This window comes from Triticum aestivum, chromosome 3A (genome assembly GCF_018294505.1).
Source record: "Triticum aestivum cultivar Chinese Spring chromosome 3A, IWGSC CS RefSeq v2.1, whole genome shotgun sequence".
Classification (NCBI taxonomy): domain Eukaryota; kingdom Viridiplantae; phylum Streptophyta; class Magnoliopsida; order Poales; family Poaceae; genus Triticum; species Triticum aestivum.
In genome coordinates, this window is record NC_057800.1 from 14,189,730 (window position 1) to 14,207,930 (window position 18,201).

Sequence of the window (18,201 nt, forward strand, 5' to 3'; positions counted from 1 at the left end):
AAACGAACACCTCCAAGCCTAGATCTATGACCTGCAAAATCAAAACTGTGAGTATGAATATAGATTCAAGAGGATGATTTTGGCTGCACATTTGAGGTTTCAGGAGACTCGATCATCCTTCTATGATGGTGAGCCTATGCCTTGGAAGAAGGACGACAAACCTACACCATCAACAAAATCATCACCGTCTCCACCAACAAAGAAGAATTGTGTATCTGGTATGGGCACTCGCCTTGGCAACTGCCAAGCTTGGGGGAGTGCCCTCGTATCGTATCACCATCACTTTTACCTTTACCGTTTTTCTTAGTTCGATCCTTTTGGTAATATCTTGATCTAGTAGAATAAAAGTTTTTAGTATGATCTAGTTGTGAGTTTTGCTTTATAATCCTTCTATATAATCGAGTCCATGAGCTATAAATAAAGATTAGTGTTGAGTCAAGGGCTTGATTCTTTTACCATGATCTTAAGTGAATAAAAGAAAAGAGAAAGAAATAAAAAGAAACAAAGAGATCATATGGATCTCATGGAGAGTAATGAGCTCACATAGAAAAAGTATGATGATAAAAGTTGTTGAGAGTTGACAAACATAGTTTTGGTCATCGTTGCAATTAATAGGAAGTAATAAAGAAAGAGAGGTCTACACATATAGATATACTATCTTGGACATCTTTTATGATTGTGAGCACTCATTAAAATATGACATGCTAAAGAGTTTACGTTGGACAAGGAAGACAACGTAATGGGTTATGTTTTCTTACATCTGAAATAAATTATATTGTCATGGATCATCCAACATCGTTGAGCTTGCCTTTCCCTCTCATGCTAGCCAAATTCATAGCACCAAGTAGAGATACTACTTGTGCATCCAAATACCCTTAAACCAGTTTTGCCATGACAGTCCACCATACCTACCTATGGATTGAGTAAGATCCTCCAAGTAAGTTGTCATCGGTGCAAGCAATAAAAATTTCTCTCTGAATATGTATGACTTATTAGTGTGGGAGAAATAAGCTTTATACGATCGTGTGATATGGAAGAAATAAAGGCGACAGACTGCATAATAAAGGTCCATATTACAAGTGGAAATATAAAGTGACGTTCTTTCGCATTAAGATTTTGTGCATCCAACTATAAAAGCGCATGACAACCTCTGCTTCCCTCTACGAAGGGCCTATCTATTACTTTTATCTCCTACCCTGCATAAGATTCATGGTGATCTTCACCTTTCCTTTTTACATTTTATAATTTGGCAAGCACAGTATGTTGGAAAGATCCTGGTATATATGGCTAATTGGATGTGAGTTTTCATGAACTATTATTGTTGACATTACCCTTGAGGTAAAACGTTGGGAGGCAAAACTATAAGCCCCTATCTTTCTCTGTGTCCGATCGAAACTCCATACCCATAAGCATTGCGTGAGTGTCAGCAATTGTGAAAGACTATATGATAGTTGAGTATGTGTACTTGCTGAAAAGCTCTTATATGTTGACTCTTTCCTATGTTATGATAAATTGCAATTGCTCCAATGACTGAGATTATAGTTTGTTAGTTTCCAATGAAGTTTATGATTCATACTTGAAATTGTGATTGAAATTATTACTCTAGCATGAGAAATTATATGACAAGAATTATATAAGTTGTTGCTCTAAGAATGATCATGATGCCCTCATGTCCGTATTTTATTTTTATCGACACCTCTATCTCTAAACATGTGGACATATCTTTCAATTTTGGCTTTCGCTTGAGGACAAGCGAGGTCTAAGCTTGGGGGAGTTGATACGTCCATTTTGCATCATGCTTTTATATCGATATTTATTGCATTATGGGCTGTTATTACACATTATGTCACAATACTTATGCCTATTCTCTCTTATTTTACAAGGTTTACATAAAGAGGGAGAGTGCCGGCAGCTGGGATTCTGGGCTGGAAAAGGAGCAAATATTAGAGACCTATTCTGCACTGCTCCAAAAGTCCTAAAACTTCACGGAAGATGTTTTCGGAATATATAAAAAATACTCAGCGGAAGAAGTTCACCAGGGGGGCCACCCCCTGCCCACGAGGGTGGGGGCGTGCCCCCCTACCTCGTGGGCCCCCTGGTGGCCCTCCGGTGGCCATCTTCTGCTATATGAAGTCTTTCGATGGGGAAAAATCATAAGCCATCTTCTTGGACGAAACTCCGCCGCCATGAGGCGGAACCTTGGCAGAACCAATCTAGGGCTCTGGCGGAGCTGTTCTGCCGGGGAAACTTCCCACCGAGAGGGGGAAATCATCGCCATCGTCAACACCAACGCTCCTCTCATTGGGAGAGGGCAATCTCCATCAACATCTTCACCAGAACCATCTCCTCTCAAAACCCTAGTTCTTCTCTTGTATCCAATTCTTGTCTCGAAGTCCGGGATTGGTACCTGTGGGTTGCTAGTAGTGTTAATTACTCCTTGTAGTTGATGCTAGTTGGTTTATTTGGTGAAAGATCATATGTTCAGATCCTATATGCATATTAATACCCCTCTGATTATGAACATGAATATGCTTTGTGAGTAGTTACGTTTGTTCCTGAGGACATGGGAGAAGTCTTGCTATTAGTAGTCATGTGAATTCGGTCTTCATTCGATATTTTGATGAGATGTATGTTGTCATCCCTCTAGTGGTGTCATGTGAACGTCGACTACATGACACTTCACCATTGTTTGGGCCTAGAGGAAGGCATTGGGGAGTAATAAGTAGATGATGGGTTGCTAGAGTGACAGAAGCTTAAACCCTAGTTTATGCGTTGCTTCGTAAGGGGCTGATTTGGATCCATATGTTTCATGCTATGGTTAGGTTACCTTAATACTTTTGTTGTAGTTGTGGATGCTTGCAATAGAGGTTAATCATAAGTGGGATGCTTGTCCAAGTAAGGACAGTACCCAAGCACCGGTCCACCCACATATCAGATTATCAAAGTACCGAACGTGAATCTTATGAACGTGATGAAAACTAGCTTGACGATATTCCCATGTGTCCTCGGGAGCACTTTTCTCTATATAAGAGTTTGTCCAGGCTTGTCCTTTGCTACAAAAAGTATTGGGCCACCTTGCTGCACTTTATTTACTTTTGTTACTTGTTGCTCATTACAATTTATCCTATCACAAAACTATCTGTTACCACTTATTTCAGTACTTGCAGAGAATACCTTGCTGGAAACCGCTTATCATTTCCTTCTGCTCCTCGTTGGGTTCGACACTCTTACTTATCGAAAGGACTATGATAGATCCTCTATACTTGTGGGTCATCATGTACACATATTAACTCTCATATTTTTCTTCTTTTCTAGCCCTCTGGATCGAGCAACACTTTGATAACGAGACGAGGCCCGAAGAGAAAGTTGCGCTCGGATGAAAGGTACACGATCATCGAAATTGATCGCACTGGCCAACCGATTGAACCCCTCCGGACCAAGCAAAAATGTAGTGCTCAATGTGGGGTTCAAGTTAGGGACATGATCCTGATCAGCATCGAGCAATGGTTGAAGCCTAAGGACAAAGACTCTCAGGTGTCTTATGTCAGTGATAGGCAGAAAGCTGATCTTTGGACCGTGCTGCGGGAAAATTTCACCTTCCCGCTAGAGGAGGATCCGGAGAATCCAGTTAAAAAGCCAATGATCAAGGCTTATGCTCTTAAGAAGATGGCTGAGCTATTCAGGAGGTGGAAGAATGAGCTGAAATCATCGTTTGTCGACCAAGACAAGACTTCAGAATTCATCGGCCGATTGGAGAAGATCAAAGATTAGTGGCCCGCATTTGTCACCAAAAAGAAATCTGAGAGAGCAGCAATGATGTCAGCGATAAACAAGAAAAATGCTGCAAAGAAGAAGCATCACCATCGCACGGGGTCAGGTGGCTACCTGAAAGCCCGGCCATTGTGGGACAATGCTGAGAATGACCTCATTGCTAAAGGGATCGAACCAGAGACGCGACGCTGGCCAGACCGTTGCAGGACTTGGTTCTTCGGGGTTGGGGGAAAATTGGACCCTGTAACAGGGAAGTGCGTTTGGACCAACAAGCAGCTGAACACAACCATCGAGAAGCTTCAGGAGTATATCGAAAAGGCGCAGCAAGGGACGTTCATTCTGGACAGAGAGTACGACGAGCTCATAGAGGCCCTCGGGAATCATGAGCACCCCGGACGGACACGAGGCACGCCAGTCTCCCTTTCGTGGAAGGCTGGATTTCCCGACGCAGGCGGTTACAAATGCCGGGAGAGGAAGAAGAAAAAGGAGTTGACCCAACTACAGGCGCTGCACGCAAGGGTACAAGCGCTAGAGGAACGAGATGAGGCCCGCAGCGCGCGACCTGCCGAAGCTGCTACACCCGAAGCTACACCGCCATCTCAGTGGAGAAGCAGCGTGGCTTCCACGGAGCTACTTCAGGAGCCTGTCTTCACGGCTCCTGCTAGCTACCCCGTGGACTTCATCACGGAGTCTCACAATTGCCACCTTATGACGCAATGGATGAATATGAAACTAAAGGCGGCTGTTGGCTCTGTTGCACAACTTTTTGCTGCCGGCCGATTCTAGAAGGATATGCTAGGGTGATGGTGGACGAAATAATGGAGGGATTTGAGGAGCTCGAGCTTGACCACCCTACCAGTGAAGGGGAGACTCGGCTGGGTTCTGCTCTGAAGACTCCATGCCTATGGCGGAAGGAGCTCATCAACCTTCCGAAGTGGACACCTCGCCTCCTCCTCCTCCTCCGGCAAGTCAGGGCACTCTACCTCCTCCTCCGGTGAGTGATCAGGGCACTCGGCCTCCTTCTCCGGCGTGTGGCGGCACTCCGCCTCCTTCTCCGCCTGCGCCGGCGCGCCCGAGCAGCCACCAGCCTCCTCCTTCTCCGGCGCGTGGCGGCACTCCGCCTCCTTCTCCGCCTGCGCCGGTGCGCCCGAGCAACCACCAGCCTTCTCCTTCTCCAGCGTGTGGCGGCACTCTGCCTCCTTCTCCGCCTGCGCCGGCGTGCCCGAGCAGCCACCAGCCTCCTCCCTCTCCGCCTCGCCGGCAAGGGCGGAAGAGACCCGCCGCCGCCCGGCTGCTCCGGCGCGTCGTAGTCCTTCTCCTCCGCCTCGTAAGAAAGCACGAAAGAAGTCAGCCGTAGCCGCTCCATCTGCTCTGGCGTCTAGCAGTACAGCCAGAGGCAGGCAATACAGAATCGGTCCACCTCTCAAGCCTCTAGAGAAGTTACCATATGAGAGGACCGTGGAAGAAAATGCAAAGATCGTGGAAAAAGAAGTGAATGACTTCTTTGAAGGGGTGAAAGCAAAGAGACATCCACCTTCGGAGGAGAAGGTAGACCAGGTGAAAGCAAAGCGCACACTCGATGCCCTGAGGAAACCACCAAAGTCTCCGCCCACAAACCAACTATGAGCGCATTACTGCAAAGGTATATATCGAAGCGGAGCGGTCGGGAAATACTATCAGTGATTGAAGGTTAGCAGAACGATGAGTTGGGAAAAAAATTGCCCAGCTCGGCAAACAAGCGGACCAATCGTGCCCCCCGCTCAAGGTGTCTAGCGATATCGTCGCTAATGATCCAGGGATGGTGCCCGGTTATAGCAATCTTGAAGAGTACCTGCCCGACGATGTACATTATGATTTCTTGGAGGTGAAAGAACACCAATACCATTACAGGAAGCCTCTTGTCAAAGATGAAAAATCTCTAACAAAGATGATGCGAAGATTCCATGATTGGTACATGAAAACCTGCAGAGAGTCTGGGGGGCGAATACTTTGTATTCGAGAGATAAAGAGGAGCACGACCTCGTTGGAATTGATTTGTTGACTATTCGATTTGAGGAGTTCTTCCAGTGGTTCAATCAAAAGGCCCTCGATAAATTAACGGTCACTTGCTACTGTCTGTAAGTACTACTTCTGTCATTAATTCTCTATATATAGCTCAGCTCTTTCATTGCATGTATATATGATTATCCTCACTATATTATGCAGATTGAAGATCGTCGAGTGCAGAGAAGCAGAAATGTATGATATTGGGTTCATTAACATAAATCTCATAGATAAATTTGAGGTTGAAAAGAACGCCGATGATGCTGAGGCCAACTTGCTCAAATCATTGGTAGTAAATCAAAACAAAGATAAAATACTCTTTCCTTACAACTTCGAGTGAGTGTTACTGTCTTGTGCATATTCGGTTTCCCTTATTACTCGAGCGAGGTTATAGTAATGTAATTGATGAGTTATGCATGCGTGCGCAGCTTCCACTATATTCTCCTGGAGATTAAGCTTGAGCAGGGACTAGTAACCGTCTTAGACTCGAGACGAAAATCTCCCGAGACCTATGCGGACATGACTAAAATGCTCGAGAAGTAAGTTCAATCGATCATTATCGCACCATATCGGCAAATTTTTGTTCATTTCCTGATATCAAGTAATTGTTTTCTTTGTCTCGCAGGGTTTGGAAAGTATTCACCGCACAAGCTCCGGGACTGCCGGGGGAGCTGCGATGGACATACCCGAAAGTAAGTAGTACTAGCTAGCTAGTTCCGCGCATCTCGATCCCGTTGATTCTAGCTACTTTCATCAATGCCATTTATAATGCTTCATTATCAGTTTGATTGACCTCTATTTTTCTCGTAAACTGCTTGTGGCAGGAACAAGTAAATGATTTCTGTGGATACTACGTGTGTGAGTTCATCTACAACGCGACTTGCAAAGATAAGCGGGGCTACTCTAAAAGACAATTTGATGTGCGTAAGCAATAATATTCACAATTTCATTCTATTACACCATCATTTCTGTTGAGTTTCATTCATATATATGTATTAACCCCCTTCTTCAAATTAGACGTGAGAGATGCGGAATGAATTCCTACCAGAAGATCTCATGAAAGCAATTCAAGAGGAATTAGCGGGATTCTTTCTTGACCACGTCATCAATAAAGCCGGAGAATACCATGTGGAACTTGATTTCAGATTCTAGGGGATTGTAATAGATCTTACATATTGTATATGTATGTAGCCAGTAGCGTCGGATAGATAATACGAAAACTTGTTATTCGACCAATCTCCCGGAGAAGAAGAGGTCGATCACTTCTCTCGGTATGCATGACGAACTTCTGTACTTAATGGTTTCCTTCATTTTCTTACCAGCTAGCGTGTCGAGGGCCTCTCTATACGTATAGTACGTAGCGTCGACCAAGCACGGAGATAAGAGAGGATACTTCTCTCTATTAATTAATTAGCTACCTAACACAATATATGAAACACCTTAATTAACCATACAAAAACCCCAAATCCACCCCCCTTTCAGAAAAAAAACAAAAACCCTAGCCCCTAAACAGCTGACGCGTGGATGCCTATTGGTCCCGGTTGGTGCCACCAACCGGGAATAAAGGCCCTCCTACGTGGGCTCGCCACAGCGGCCACGTGGAGGCCCATCTGTCCCGGTTCGTATAAGAACCGGGACTAAAGGCCAAGGGCATTAGTAACGACTCTTTAGTCCCGGTTCCGCAACCGGGCCAGATGGGCCTTATGAACCGGCACAAATGGCCCTTTTTCTACTAGTGCTCACTCTCCCTCTCGACTCTCTCACTCTCCCTCTCCACTCTCTCCTCACGCCATGCCGCCATCGCCCGCCGCCGCCAGCGCTCCTGGTCCTCCTCCGCCGAGGTGATCCAATTTGTATTACTAATAATTACCACTTCAGCACATTTCTAACATTTGTTAGGTAATACCACAATCTGGTTAGGTTCTAGACTAGACAATGCAATAGATTTCTGTACTTTAGATTGTAATCTCTAGGATTACACAAAATAAAAAAAATCATGTGGTCTCTTTTAAAGATCTAGCTTATGATTAAAAAAATGACGTGATTCTGAATATCCAATATGTGATCCATTCGTGAGTGTATTATCTTTTTTTAAATTTGGTTATTGTAAAGTTTGATCAAGTTTAGAGTCTTGCTATGCACACGACGAAGTCGGACGATGCACGCATGATGGATTAAATTTGGCCAAACATTCGTTGATTGTAAAGGGCGCCGGCTGCTGGATGTATGTGTCGTGCACAGATCGGGCATTTGTGTCGTGCATGGAGCACTTTCGTCAAGTTTATATAAAAGTGTATCAATACCTATAATACCGAACTAAAACCATTAAATATATTTTCATTTGTATATATTTAATATTGTAGTTATAAATAGTTTTCTAAATAAATTTGGACGTGTTTCGTAAACTTTAAAATATTTTTTAAAATATAAATAAAAATCAAAGCACACATACATATGACGGAAGCATAAACAAAAATGTTTAAAAAGCATGGTGCTAGTTTCTAGCACACAGCGCGTTCCACGGTGAAACATATATTGATTTTCGGCCGTATGCATCAGCTTCTGCCCATGGTTTCTGATCAATGCAGGGACGCGTTTTGCATTGATGCAGCCACGGGCCTACTACCGAGAGGCACTCTCGCTGATGTGGCCTGTTTTTTATTCTCAGCTGACGGCCGTGTATCTACCGTGGGGCGCGTAGCAAAGGCAGTGAATCCAGTTTATAAGATGACGGCCTGGTTCCTAATTAACCGGTATGGTACTAATCGCTAATGATTTTTTAGGGCACTAATCGCTAAAGATGAGCGGTTGGCGCCGTCGGATGAGAGCACCGGTAGGCCCCTATTGTGCTAGGCTGAAACGGGCCGTAAGGATGCATTGGGCCGGACCCAGGGGCGAGAGGCAGGAAGGCCAGGCAGCCAGAGCCACGAGACGAGCAGAGATGTCCATCGTCGCCGGGCCGGAGACAGATCCTCGTACGTCATCGGCTGGGATTCTCGATGGGAGAAGCTCTACTGCCCGGCGTACTCCGGTGAGTCTGCCCCTAGCCGGCGCACTGCAGTTGCTGTCCATGGGCCGGCCTCGCCGTCGCCATCCTCACCCTGGAGCTCGCCTGTGTGTCGGTCTTCGGCGTCGCTGCGCTGCACCTCGGGCAGGCAGCAGGATTCGTTTGTTGATTGGTTCACGGTAATGTGTGTGCATATACGCAGAGTAAATAACAATGCCCTGGTTTCGGCCACGCAAAGTCAGCGAACCAAAAGAATAAACAGCTTGTGAAATTGCTCCCTTTTTTAGCAAAAAAAGAGATAGATATCCCAAGGGTGCTTGCCAAGATTGCCCAGGGTGTGTCTGATCAGCCGCTTCCTTCACCGTGTGATCATGTTAAAAAAGAAACGGCTTGTAAAAATAATTTGTGCATTACATGCACATGTTTTTCTCCCAAAATTCGAGCATCATAAAGCACTAGGTTGGAACAGCAAAAGATAAGACAATAAGGCATTAAGTTGACAATAAAAGTGTCGTGTTGATTTGAGAATCAAGTTTACCAAACAATTCTCACCAAAATTTTTGGTGTTCAGACATATTCCCTCCGTTCACAAATGTAAGATGTTTTGGACATTTCAATAACATACGGGCTGAAATGGGTGAACAAACATGAGTATATATTTCTTGAATTAGATGCATATAGACATCTGATTTAGAAAAAAAAAGTTAGAACATCTTATATTTGTGAATGGAGGGAGTATATTTTTGCCCTTATCAGATGTATACACAGCTGATTTGAAGCCAACAAACAAAATTCATCAACCATTGTATTTGTGACGTATTCACTTTTCCTTTGAAAATATATAATTCTCAAGAGGAAATATTTTCACAATGTACATAGATAAAAAAAAATGTGAATGAACAATGAAACTTGATTATTTTTGTAATTACAAAATAACTTTTTCTTAGACACATGATACTTTTTTGTAAATTTTTTGAAACAATTATTGAGAGGTGAATGAACATTTTATGCGGGGTCAAAACAAATTTCATGGGCTGCATGAATATTTTCTTGGAATCTATCAATGATTTAGCAAAGAAAAACATTTTTTGTTTGAAATGCTCAAATAAAATTATTAAAAAAACATTATGCTATTTTCTAGCATAGCACGCTCCACGGTGATGCATACAAATTTTCATAACCACATGAATATGTTTTTATAAGATATGAATACTTTTTTTGTAGTACTAGAATACATGAATATTTTTAAGAATGAAAACGAAAACTGATTCAAAAAAAAACTCTAACAAATGTCCTGCCAAAAAAAAGCATTGTGCTACTGTCTAGCACAGCGCGCTCCATGGTGAGCATACAGATTTTTTATTTATGTACATATCTGTTTTTTCGACCGTATGCATCGGCTTCGGCCCGTGGACTTATACACTGGGTGAGGCAACGCGGCCTAGAACCGAGAGGCAATCTCGCTGCAAAGGCCTTTTTTATTTTCGGTCAGCTGACAGCCGTGCTTCAAACCGTGGAGGCGCAGAGCATAGGCCATCAATCCAGTTAATAAGCTGAGGGCCTGGTTCATCAATTAGCGGTACGGTACTAATTAATCACGCTAACGGTTCGCGGCATACCGGTCAGCCCGCATTACGCTGTGCCGATGAGGCCTGTAGGAGTGCATTGGGCCGGACCACCGCCGGTTGGCCCTTATTAAGCTGGGCTGCTGATGAGGCCCCCTCAAAAAAAAAAAGCCGACGGAGACAGGCCCACGTCACCGGCTGGGTTCTCGAACAGCTGCTTTCCTATTCTCAAAAAAAAAAGCTGCTTTCCCAACATGTGCAACAGACGGCCAGTTTCTTATTTTTTTCAAATGCGAAGAAGAATCATCCACGTGATGGTTCTCCCACGATTTTATTTCTCTTGATTCTTCAAAAGAGGGATGCTTAAAATGTCACAGAAGCAGAAAAAAAGAAGAAGGAAACTGACTACAACACACGGCCTGCCCTGCCATGATGTCTTCACAGAATAAATATGACGCAAATTATGATTACGCCTACTCCGTCTGCTGCTTACTTTGATCTTCCTCGGAGGGCGGCAGGAGCTGCTGGTACCTCGCTCTGTTTTTCTTCAGGAGGAGGTAGGTCAGCCAGTACCAGAACATCAGGATCCTGCCCTGCGCAACCAGCGTGTCGGCGATGCGGATCCCTCCCAGCGAAAATCTCTCAAGGGCCTGTCACAGACAAGCATGTGTTCAAACAGCCGTATTTATCTTCCGGTAGAAATAGATGAGAATGAGCTATTAGCCTGACATCTATAAGTAGCCATCCAGTACTTGTATATATTTAGAGCATATGAGCTTTTTCTTCGTTTGCATACATCATTACTCAAATATCATCCCTGGTTAAACAATATTTCCTTGACAAAGTTATGTATTTGGTGGCAGTGAAACTGCCTTTCACATGAATGGGCCATACCTGTTCTCCGGTTTGAACATCGTAAGAATGCTGGTGCTCAAACTGCAGACCCTTGAACTCATTGATGCAAAGTCCTTGAAAGGCCCTGAAAATATAAATGCAAAGAGACATCTAGATGTTAGCTGTCCCACCCTATTATGCCAGGAGCCACTAAGTATCACAAGAATAAGTATTACCATCTGATCAGAGACGCTTTTGGGATCCAGCGGAAGATGACGGGGGTGTTATCAGGGTTCACATAGTATCCTCCAAAGACGATGAACACCGTCATAAGGGATGGCCCAAGAGCCATCGCAGCTTCGGTTGTAGGAGCGATTGCTCCCACAGTAAGACCCATGGCTGATGCCGCAAATGATTCAACAGTCACGATGCCACAGAACTTGGCAAATCTAAATACGGCACATGAAATATTTGTTAGGAATATGCATAAGCCAAACCAATGCCAAATACTACCATATGGCATGTACTATGGCTTAGCACAACACTTTAAGCTTTGATGTGGGGATAATACTGACCTAGAAACTGTAGGATGAAGTCTAGCCATTGGATATAGAATGGATCCAAATATCAATGGAAATGCTGCTCCAATCGGAATCTCCGCCAAAAGCTTAGATGAGAGATATGGTCCTAGTGCATAGGAACCTTTTGCTCGTTCTCTGTCTACTATAGCTCGTTCTTTCGGGAAAACCCCCACTGTCTTTGTCAGAGCAGCCATTGCAGTGTTTATGGCAGTCACCTAACGTGAAATGAAAGAAAACAGAACAATATGAGGATGTGCTTAGGCATTTTTTAGGAAAACTGTTCTTTAAGACAAAATGGGAACAGTTATAAGATAAATCAAATATCAGAATGTGTATCTCCCATAGATTCAAGATATTCTACCTGAAGAAGTCCCATCCTATCCTGTATGGAAGTTTGAGTTTTTCCCATTCGCCAGAACACTGATCCAAATATAATTGCTGAAGCAACGGACATTCTTGCTCTCACTTTGTTTGTTGGTCCATCACGAAAAGCCTGAAATACTTCTCGTAATCAACTAATAGGCAGAGTGATAGTCAATCTTCAGGTAAAACACCCATTTAGATTTCAGGCAGCTAAGCTCAGATATCTCGAAGCTACCCACGCTAAGATTCGAAATTCAGAAAATAACCAATCTAGAAGTGTTCAATTTATTTTGTTCGCATCAAGAGCCCTTTTCTTGAGTACTTACATGTTTCATACAGTAGTTATGTGTTGCAGCTACATGAGCCACAGAGTTGGTGAAAGCACATCATGCCACCAAGCGTCAACTTACAGTAAATATTGAAAAGATAGATCCCCTGAATTTGGTACAGTATAGGTCCAGTCTATTTTAAGCTAAACACACACGCCAAAATAACCTATCACCGTATGTCAAGGCAGAAGTAGGAAAATCATATTAAAGGGTCAAAAGCTGGAAGATACTATCAAAGAAGGTTTAGTGAAAAAACCTGCATCCATGCTCTCTTGAACAGCAAACGAAATTGTCTCCACCAACCACGTCTTTGCTTTCTAGTAGACTTCTGAGCAAGTTTGGTAGAAATTTCAGAGCCCTCTGATTGTGTTACTGGGCTGTTAAATTCAGTAATTAGAACCTTATTTGCAAATTCATCAATTAGGTTCTCAATCCTTTTCTGTGATGACTGTACACTTTCAGCTGAGCTATAATCAGTGGATATGAGATCAGCCAAGAACTCAGCAGGGTTCTCATGATCTGGGCACTGGTACCTGATGAAGTAAACAAACTCAAATTATTAATCAGTAATAGTACAGGTGCAGAATAAACAGAATTGAGACACGGGCCAAAACTTAAGCAGCTAATTAAACTAGGCCTGAAGTATTTCATGGCGTAAACAGCTAAACAAACATCAGTCACCGTGTCAAAAATTCCAACATTGTGAATGTTCAATTTCAAGGCTCTCCTAACAAGGATACATACAGCCAAATGGTAAACTACTTAAGTTTGAAGCAAGTGCGAAAAATCAAATGTACAATAGAACCTTAACTGCTGAAAACATGAAGGACTAATGTATGCCTAGGGATGGAGTACCTCCCTATATGCCTACTTATGTAACACTTGCTTCAGTACCGTGTTGGCCAAATGAATATTACTAAAATGTTGACACATCACCATATCCATGTCTATAACAAAGTGAACGTGACATGCTAGGGTGTCAAATACAAAATGACTGGGATGTGTTACCAAAATCCAATCTATGCCTGGGTAATTAACTTAACCCTGCTAACTGTATTATAGAAAAAGCAATTGCAGTGCATACATTTGAATTTGAGATATGTGGAAATCATGAAAATATTATGTTCCAGAAAACATTGAATGCCAGAAAGGAATGTAAGTGATGGCAGAATAACAACCCTAATGATGCAAAGTATTTCAGAGGTTCTTCTTTTGCAGGCCCCATGTATACAACTTCTCCCTCTGACAGTAGCACAATGTCATCAAATTTGCTATAGACTGAACCTCTTGGCTGGTGTATAGAGCATATCACAGTGTGCCCATCTTCTGCAAGCTGTCTAAGAGTCTCCATCACCTTCTCTGCCTGGAATGCATCAAGGCCTAAAAGAGAGTAATAAACATACACAAAGTTCATGTGCTATCAACCAGTTCATATTTTACAGCTGGGCATACCAGGCAATTGAAAAAACTCCATGGCTAATATTCACAAGAGGATCTCAGGAGAAAAAACTGATCCATGTGAAAATTCAAAACTTCAATAAGGGATCCCACTTAAAACGGTAAGTTGCAAGAACAGTCTGTCTCGTTTTTCTTCATGGGACCATGGGCGATACTTGGGTGGATTGTCTTGCCTGAGATAACCCTAGGTTGGTCACAAACTGCCACACTACAACCAGGGATTCTGTACTTCTACAGTATTACCATTATGTACTTTTTACGGGAATAACGAGGACGGCAACCTCCCTGCCCTTTGGGAGTGCAATGACATTGTCAAGGTGCCACGAAATCCTAGTTAACCTTCTATAGTTCTATTTGAGTGAAGTAGGTTTATGTGTTACTACTTTTTTTATTAAGTTCTTGTATATTACTATCTATTTACATTAACTTGCTAGATAAAGAAGAGACTCGAGCACTTGTAGTCATGCAAGTAAATCTAACTACAATAACTATACATAAGTAAAATAAAAGGCTAATTCAAAACTACGGGGGGAAATGGTGAATTGGCTAAAATACCTGTTGTTGGTTCATCCGCAAAGATGACTGAAGGGCTTGCAATCAGTTCACATGCAAGCGAGAGGCGCTTCTTTTCACCACCACTAATTCCACGTACTTTTGCATCACCCACGATAGAATCAGCAGAGTTGACCTTTCATTAAAAAGAGAGGAATACATAATTATAGTACAATAAAACTCAAATCAGAATGAACTGAGAGTAACATATATCGATCATCCAACAATCATGTAGGTTAGATTCCCCGATAAATTGAAAAAAAATGTGTGTTGCTATTGATCAATCAATGATGACTTACCAATCCAAGGCGAAACAGAAGATCATTAACATACTTCTCCTTCCTCTCGGGAGACATGGTGTCATGAAGCTGGAGTTCAGCAGCAAGTGAGAGTGTTTCCCGCACCGTGAGCTGTGAGAAGAAGATGTCTTCTTGCCTCACATAAGCGATCCTACAGAAAGAAATACACATCAGTTCTCTTCCACAAATGTTTGCGAAAACTAAGACCACAAGGTGAATTAGCATAGCTTACTTATAACCGCCCTGCGACATAGGCTGGCCATTGACATAGAGAAAGCCCGAGAGGTGCAAGGAAGGTGATGCCGTGAGCTGCCCTGCCAGCACATTGAGCAGAGTCGTCTTGCCTGACCCTGACGGCCCCATGAGTGCTAGCAGCCTCCCTGGTTTCGCCTCCCCGGACAGATTCGACAGCAGGAACCTTGCCTGCAAACAATCACGCAGCACATCACGAATAATACATAGATACAGGGTTTGCATACTCTGGAAGATTCAGACAAGGATTAGCCCACGCAAAGTTATGCAACTTGTCCTGCAGTAACAGTTTGGCCTCACTGTTGCCACTGCTACATCCCGGGGGTCACAATGTAGGGTGTGCATACTCTGAATCGTTGTCTGATGCAAAATTACGCAGCACATTGATGAACAATGTAGGGTGTGCATACTCTGGAAGATTCAGACAACGCAAAATTATGCAGGTTGACCTGCATTAACAGTATGGCCTCACTGTCGAGTGCCACTGCCACATCGCGGGGTCAACCAGTCAACGCCCCAGCAGGGCCCAGCGCCAGCCACTCGGACCAGCCGAACGTGGCCCCTCGCTATCGTGCGCCCCCAACCCATGTACTAGCACGAGATAGAGAGAGACAAGACCAATGCGCGCGCGCGCAAGGTGTTCGGCCACGGGGCTCCGGCGAGAAGAGAGACTTGAGAGGGAGGGCGGCGTCAACCAGAGCGACTCACCATGTCCCCGCGCTTGTTCTTGAGGGCGCAGGTGACGCGGGCCCACCGGATGGTCACCGGCCGCACCCCGCCGCCGCCTCCTCCCTCGCCGGCCTCCACGTCCCCCTCCTCATCCTCCGCGGGCGGGAGGAGGGCGGGGCCGGCCCCCGCGGCGACGACCCGCAGGAACAGCGCCGCGGCCAGCGCCGCCAGGAGCTGCCCCAGCCCCTTGATCTCCATCCCGCGGCGACCGGCGACGAGCAGAGGAGGACGGGGAGGGGTTTAGTCGCGCCCTCAGGCTTAAGCCTCGCCGTCCTTCCTCGTCCAGCTCCAGCGAGGCGCGTTGTGTGGTGGTGGTTAGTTTGTTGCGGCGTGGCATGGGATGGGGAGAGAGAGTGAGCCTTGCCATCGGCGACCTGGGCCGCCGCTGGGCCGGTCGTCTGGACGGCGGGGCCTTGGAAACGTACGTTTGTCACGCTGGGCCGTCGGACGACAGGTTCGAACAAAAAGGGATCGGGTCCACCCCTAATAAATTTTTCTCAAAGAAAAAAAAAGATCGGACCCATCTTAAAGAAAAGGAAGATCGGATCCACGTCGTGGCCCATGTGGCGGGTGACCCGTGAAGGAGTAGTAGCATCGTCGTGGTCACGACAGCTACTAGTTCTGGAGTCTGCGAGTGGAGTGGAGTGGAGTAGCCGTTGCCCCCGCGCAAAAGAACAAGCCGTGATTCGGTGACGTTGATTACAGAATGGAGATGTGCTACTAGTACTTCCTATCTGCAACAGGATCCATCCAATTACAAACCGTCTCCCTCTACTCATGTGCCGTCTTCACTGACAAAAACCGGACATGGTGTTTTCCGTGTCAAGAAATTAGCAGTTGATCTTTCCAAGGTAGTAATTTTTGTTAGCGGTATCTCTCCAAGGTAAATGGGGACAGACGGCCAATTAACTACTACTCCCTCCGTTTGAAAATACTTTTAGAACTAAAACAAATTCACATTGACATACAATCATTTTTAGAACAAATATTTCTGAACGGAGGGAGTACCTTTGTTTTAAAATAAATGTCTTAATTTTAGTATACCTACTCTGGCACAAGATAACATAAAAAATAAAAACCGAAGATAGCAAGTGTCAACTGCCAACACACTCAGAACTCTATGCGATAGAGCGACTAGTGGCAAATCAGATTTCTAAAGCGAGGGCTAGTCAACGTAGATCCCCCTTCCCACCTCAAACTGTTTGTTTAACAGCAAGAAGAAAAATCACAAAATGAGGTCTAAATACACAGATCCATTAGAAAAAGTTCATCAAATGTATAAATCACCCTAAAAAAAAAATAACATCGAGGTCCCTGTACCACTGGATGATCAACAAAACGAGCCTTCTATGAGCCCCTTTCACTGTTCCCATACTGGAGCCGTCCTGACTTTGTCGATGACAGATGAGAAGCCTTATCGCACGCATCCCAAAGAAACCTTTGAATTGATCTCTAAAGCGTCTGACACCAACCGGTTCTCATTCCCGCGCACGCGCAAAGAGAAACCCTAACCTCGGCGCCCCATGAAGGTAGGGGAAATCTACGCCGGGGCTCCGTCGGCTCCGCTTTGATGGACGAATTCGAGAAGGATCAAAGATCGAAAGGCCAACTTGACGATGAAATGCCGCCATCCGATTGAGCGAGGACTTTGCCCTAGCCGGCTTTGCGCGAGGGGAGGAAAAGGATCCAGCGGAGCTTTGAGCGTGACGGGTTCATCCAAGATGGGAGGGATGGTTGGCAGGGGTCGTTTCAGCTAACTTGATGTCACGCAGCTGCTCGCAGCAAAGCGATAGAGACTCGATTTGAAAAGAGGGGGGAAAGGAGGTAGAGTTTCGGTCGAAAGGGAGAAAGAGATCGCCTGCACTAGTAGTAGGAGTAGTATATACTTTTGCGGTTAAAGTTTTGCATCCCCTCCCATCCGACGCAAAAAACTACTAGATTTAAAATTTGCACTCCTCGCTGACTTGCACCCGGGCCCATGACTATAACACCCCCCCGAAGCTCTCACTGACACGGGGGGCCACGGTCCATGGATACCATCCCGCTACTCCCCACCACCTACCCACCCCTCACCCGATGGATTCTCGATTCTTTACCGCGCGGTGGCCCACGCGCCAGCGACGTCGGCCCGAAGCAAGCGCCGTTCGCTCGCCCCATCCGACAACTCCCCGCTCCCTCTGCCCGGCGGGGCCCGCCCGCCCCGTCCCCATCGCCACGCGACCCAGTTCGAACCCCACCCAGCTGCCCTGACCCCACTGACGAGCGGGCCCTGACGCTTAGGGCCGGCATGTCATGGAGCTATAGCAGCGCCGTCGACGTGTCCCCCTCGCGTTGGCGCCGGTACATAGCGACAGGCGCCTCACGCTCTCTCCCCCCTCCTTCCCACCTCCGTACGCGAGGCCTGGCAGGCGCAGAGAG

At 45.1% G+C, this 18,201-nt stretch overlaps 1 protein-coding gene across 1 annotated transcript; it reads right to left on the reverse strand.

The window, feature by feature from the left end:
• Positions 1 to 10,641: 10,641 nt before the first annotated feature.
• Positions 10,642 to 16,122, reverse strand: LOC123059864 (ABC transporter G family member 7). Its single transcript, XM_044482395.1, has 11 exons — positions 15,763 to 16,122; positions 15,035 to 15,225; positions 14,803 to 14,953; positions 14,507 to 14,639; positions 13,672 to 13,873; positions 12,750 to 13,026; positions 12,163 to 12,294; positions 11,796 to 12,016; positions 11,457 to 11,669; positions 11,281 to 11,365; positions 10,642 to 11,036 (listed from the first exon to the last, which is right to left on the reverse strand). Exons 1-11 carry the CDS (start codon positions 15,979 to 15,981, stop codon positions 10,860 to 10,862), a joined length of 2,001 nt encoding a protein of 666 aa, XP_044338330.1. The 5' UTR covers positions 15,982 to 16,122; the 3' UTR covers positions 10,642 to 10,859.
• Between the last annotated feature and the right edge of the window lie 2,079 nt (positions 16,123 to 18,201).

What these genes read in the sequence shown, in the direction of transcription:
- LOC123059864 (XM_044482395.1), bottom strand. Translation starts at nt 15,981, where the DNA reads ATGGAGATCAAGGGGCTGGGGCAGCTCCTGGCGGCGCTGGCCGCGGCG. An exon ending in ATGTCGCAGGGCGGTTATAA is followed by an intron (nt 14,954 to 15,034) that starts GTAAGCTATGCT and finishes TTCTTTCTGTAG; the next exon opens with GATCGCTTATGTGAGGCAAG. An exon ending in CTTCATCCTACAGTTTCTAG is followed by an intron (nt 11,670 to 11,795) that starts GTCAGTATTATC and finishes TGCCGTATTTAG; the next exon opens with ATTTGCCAAGTTCTGTGGCA.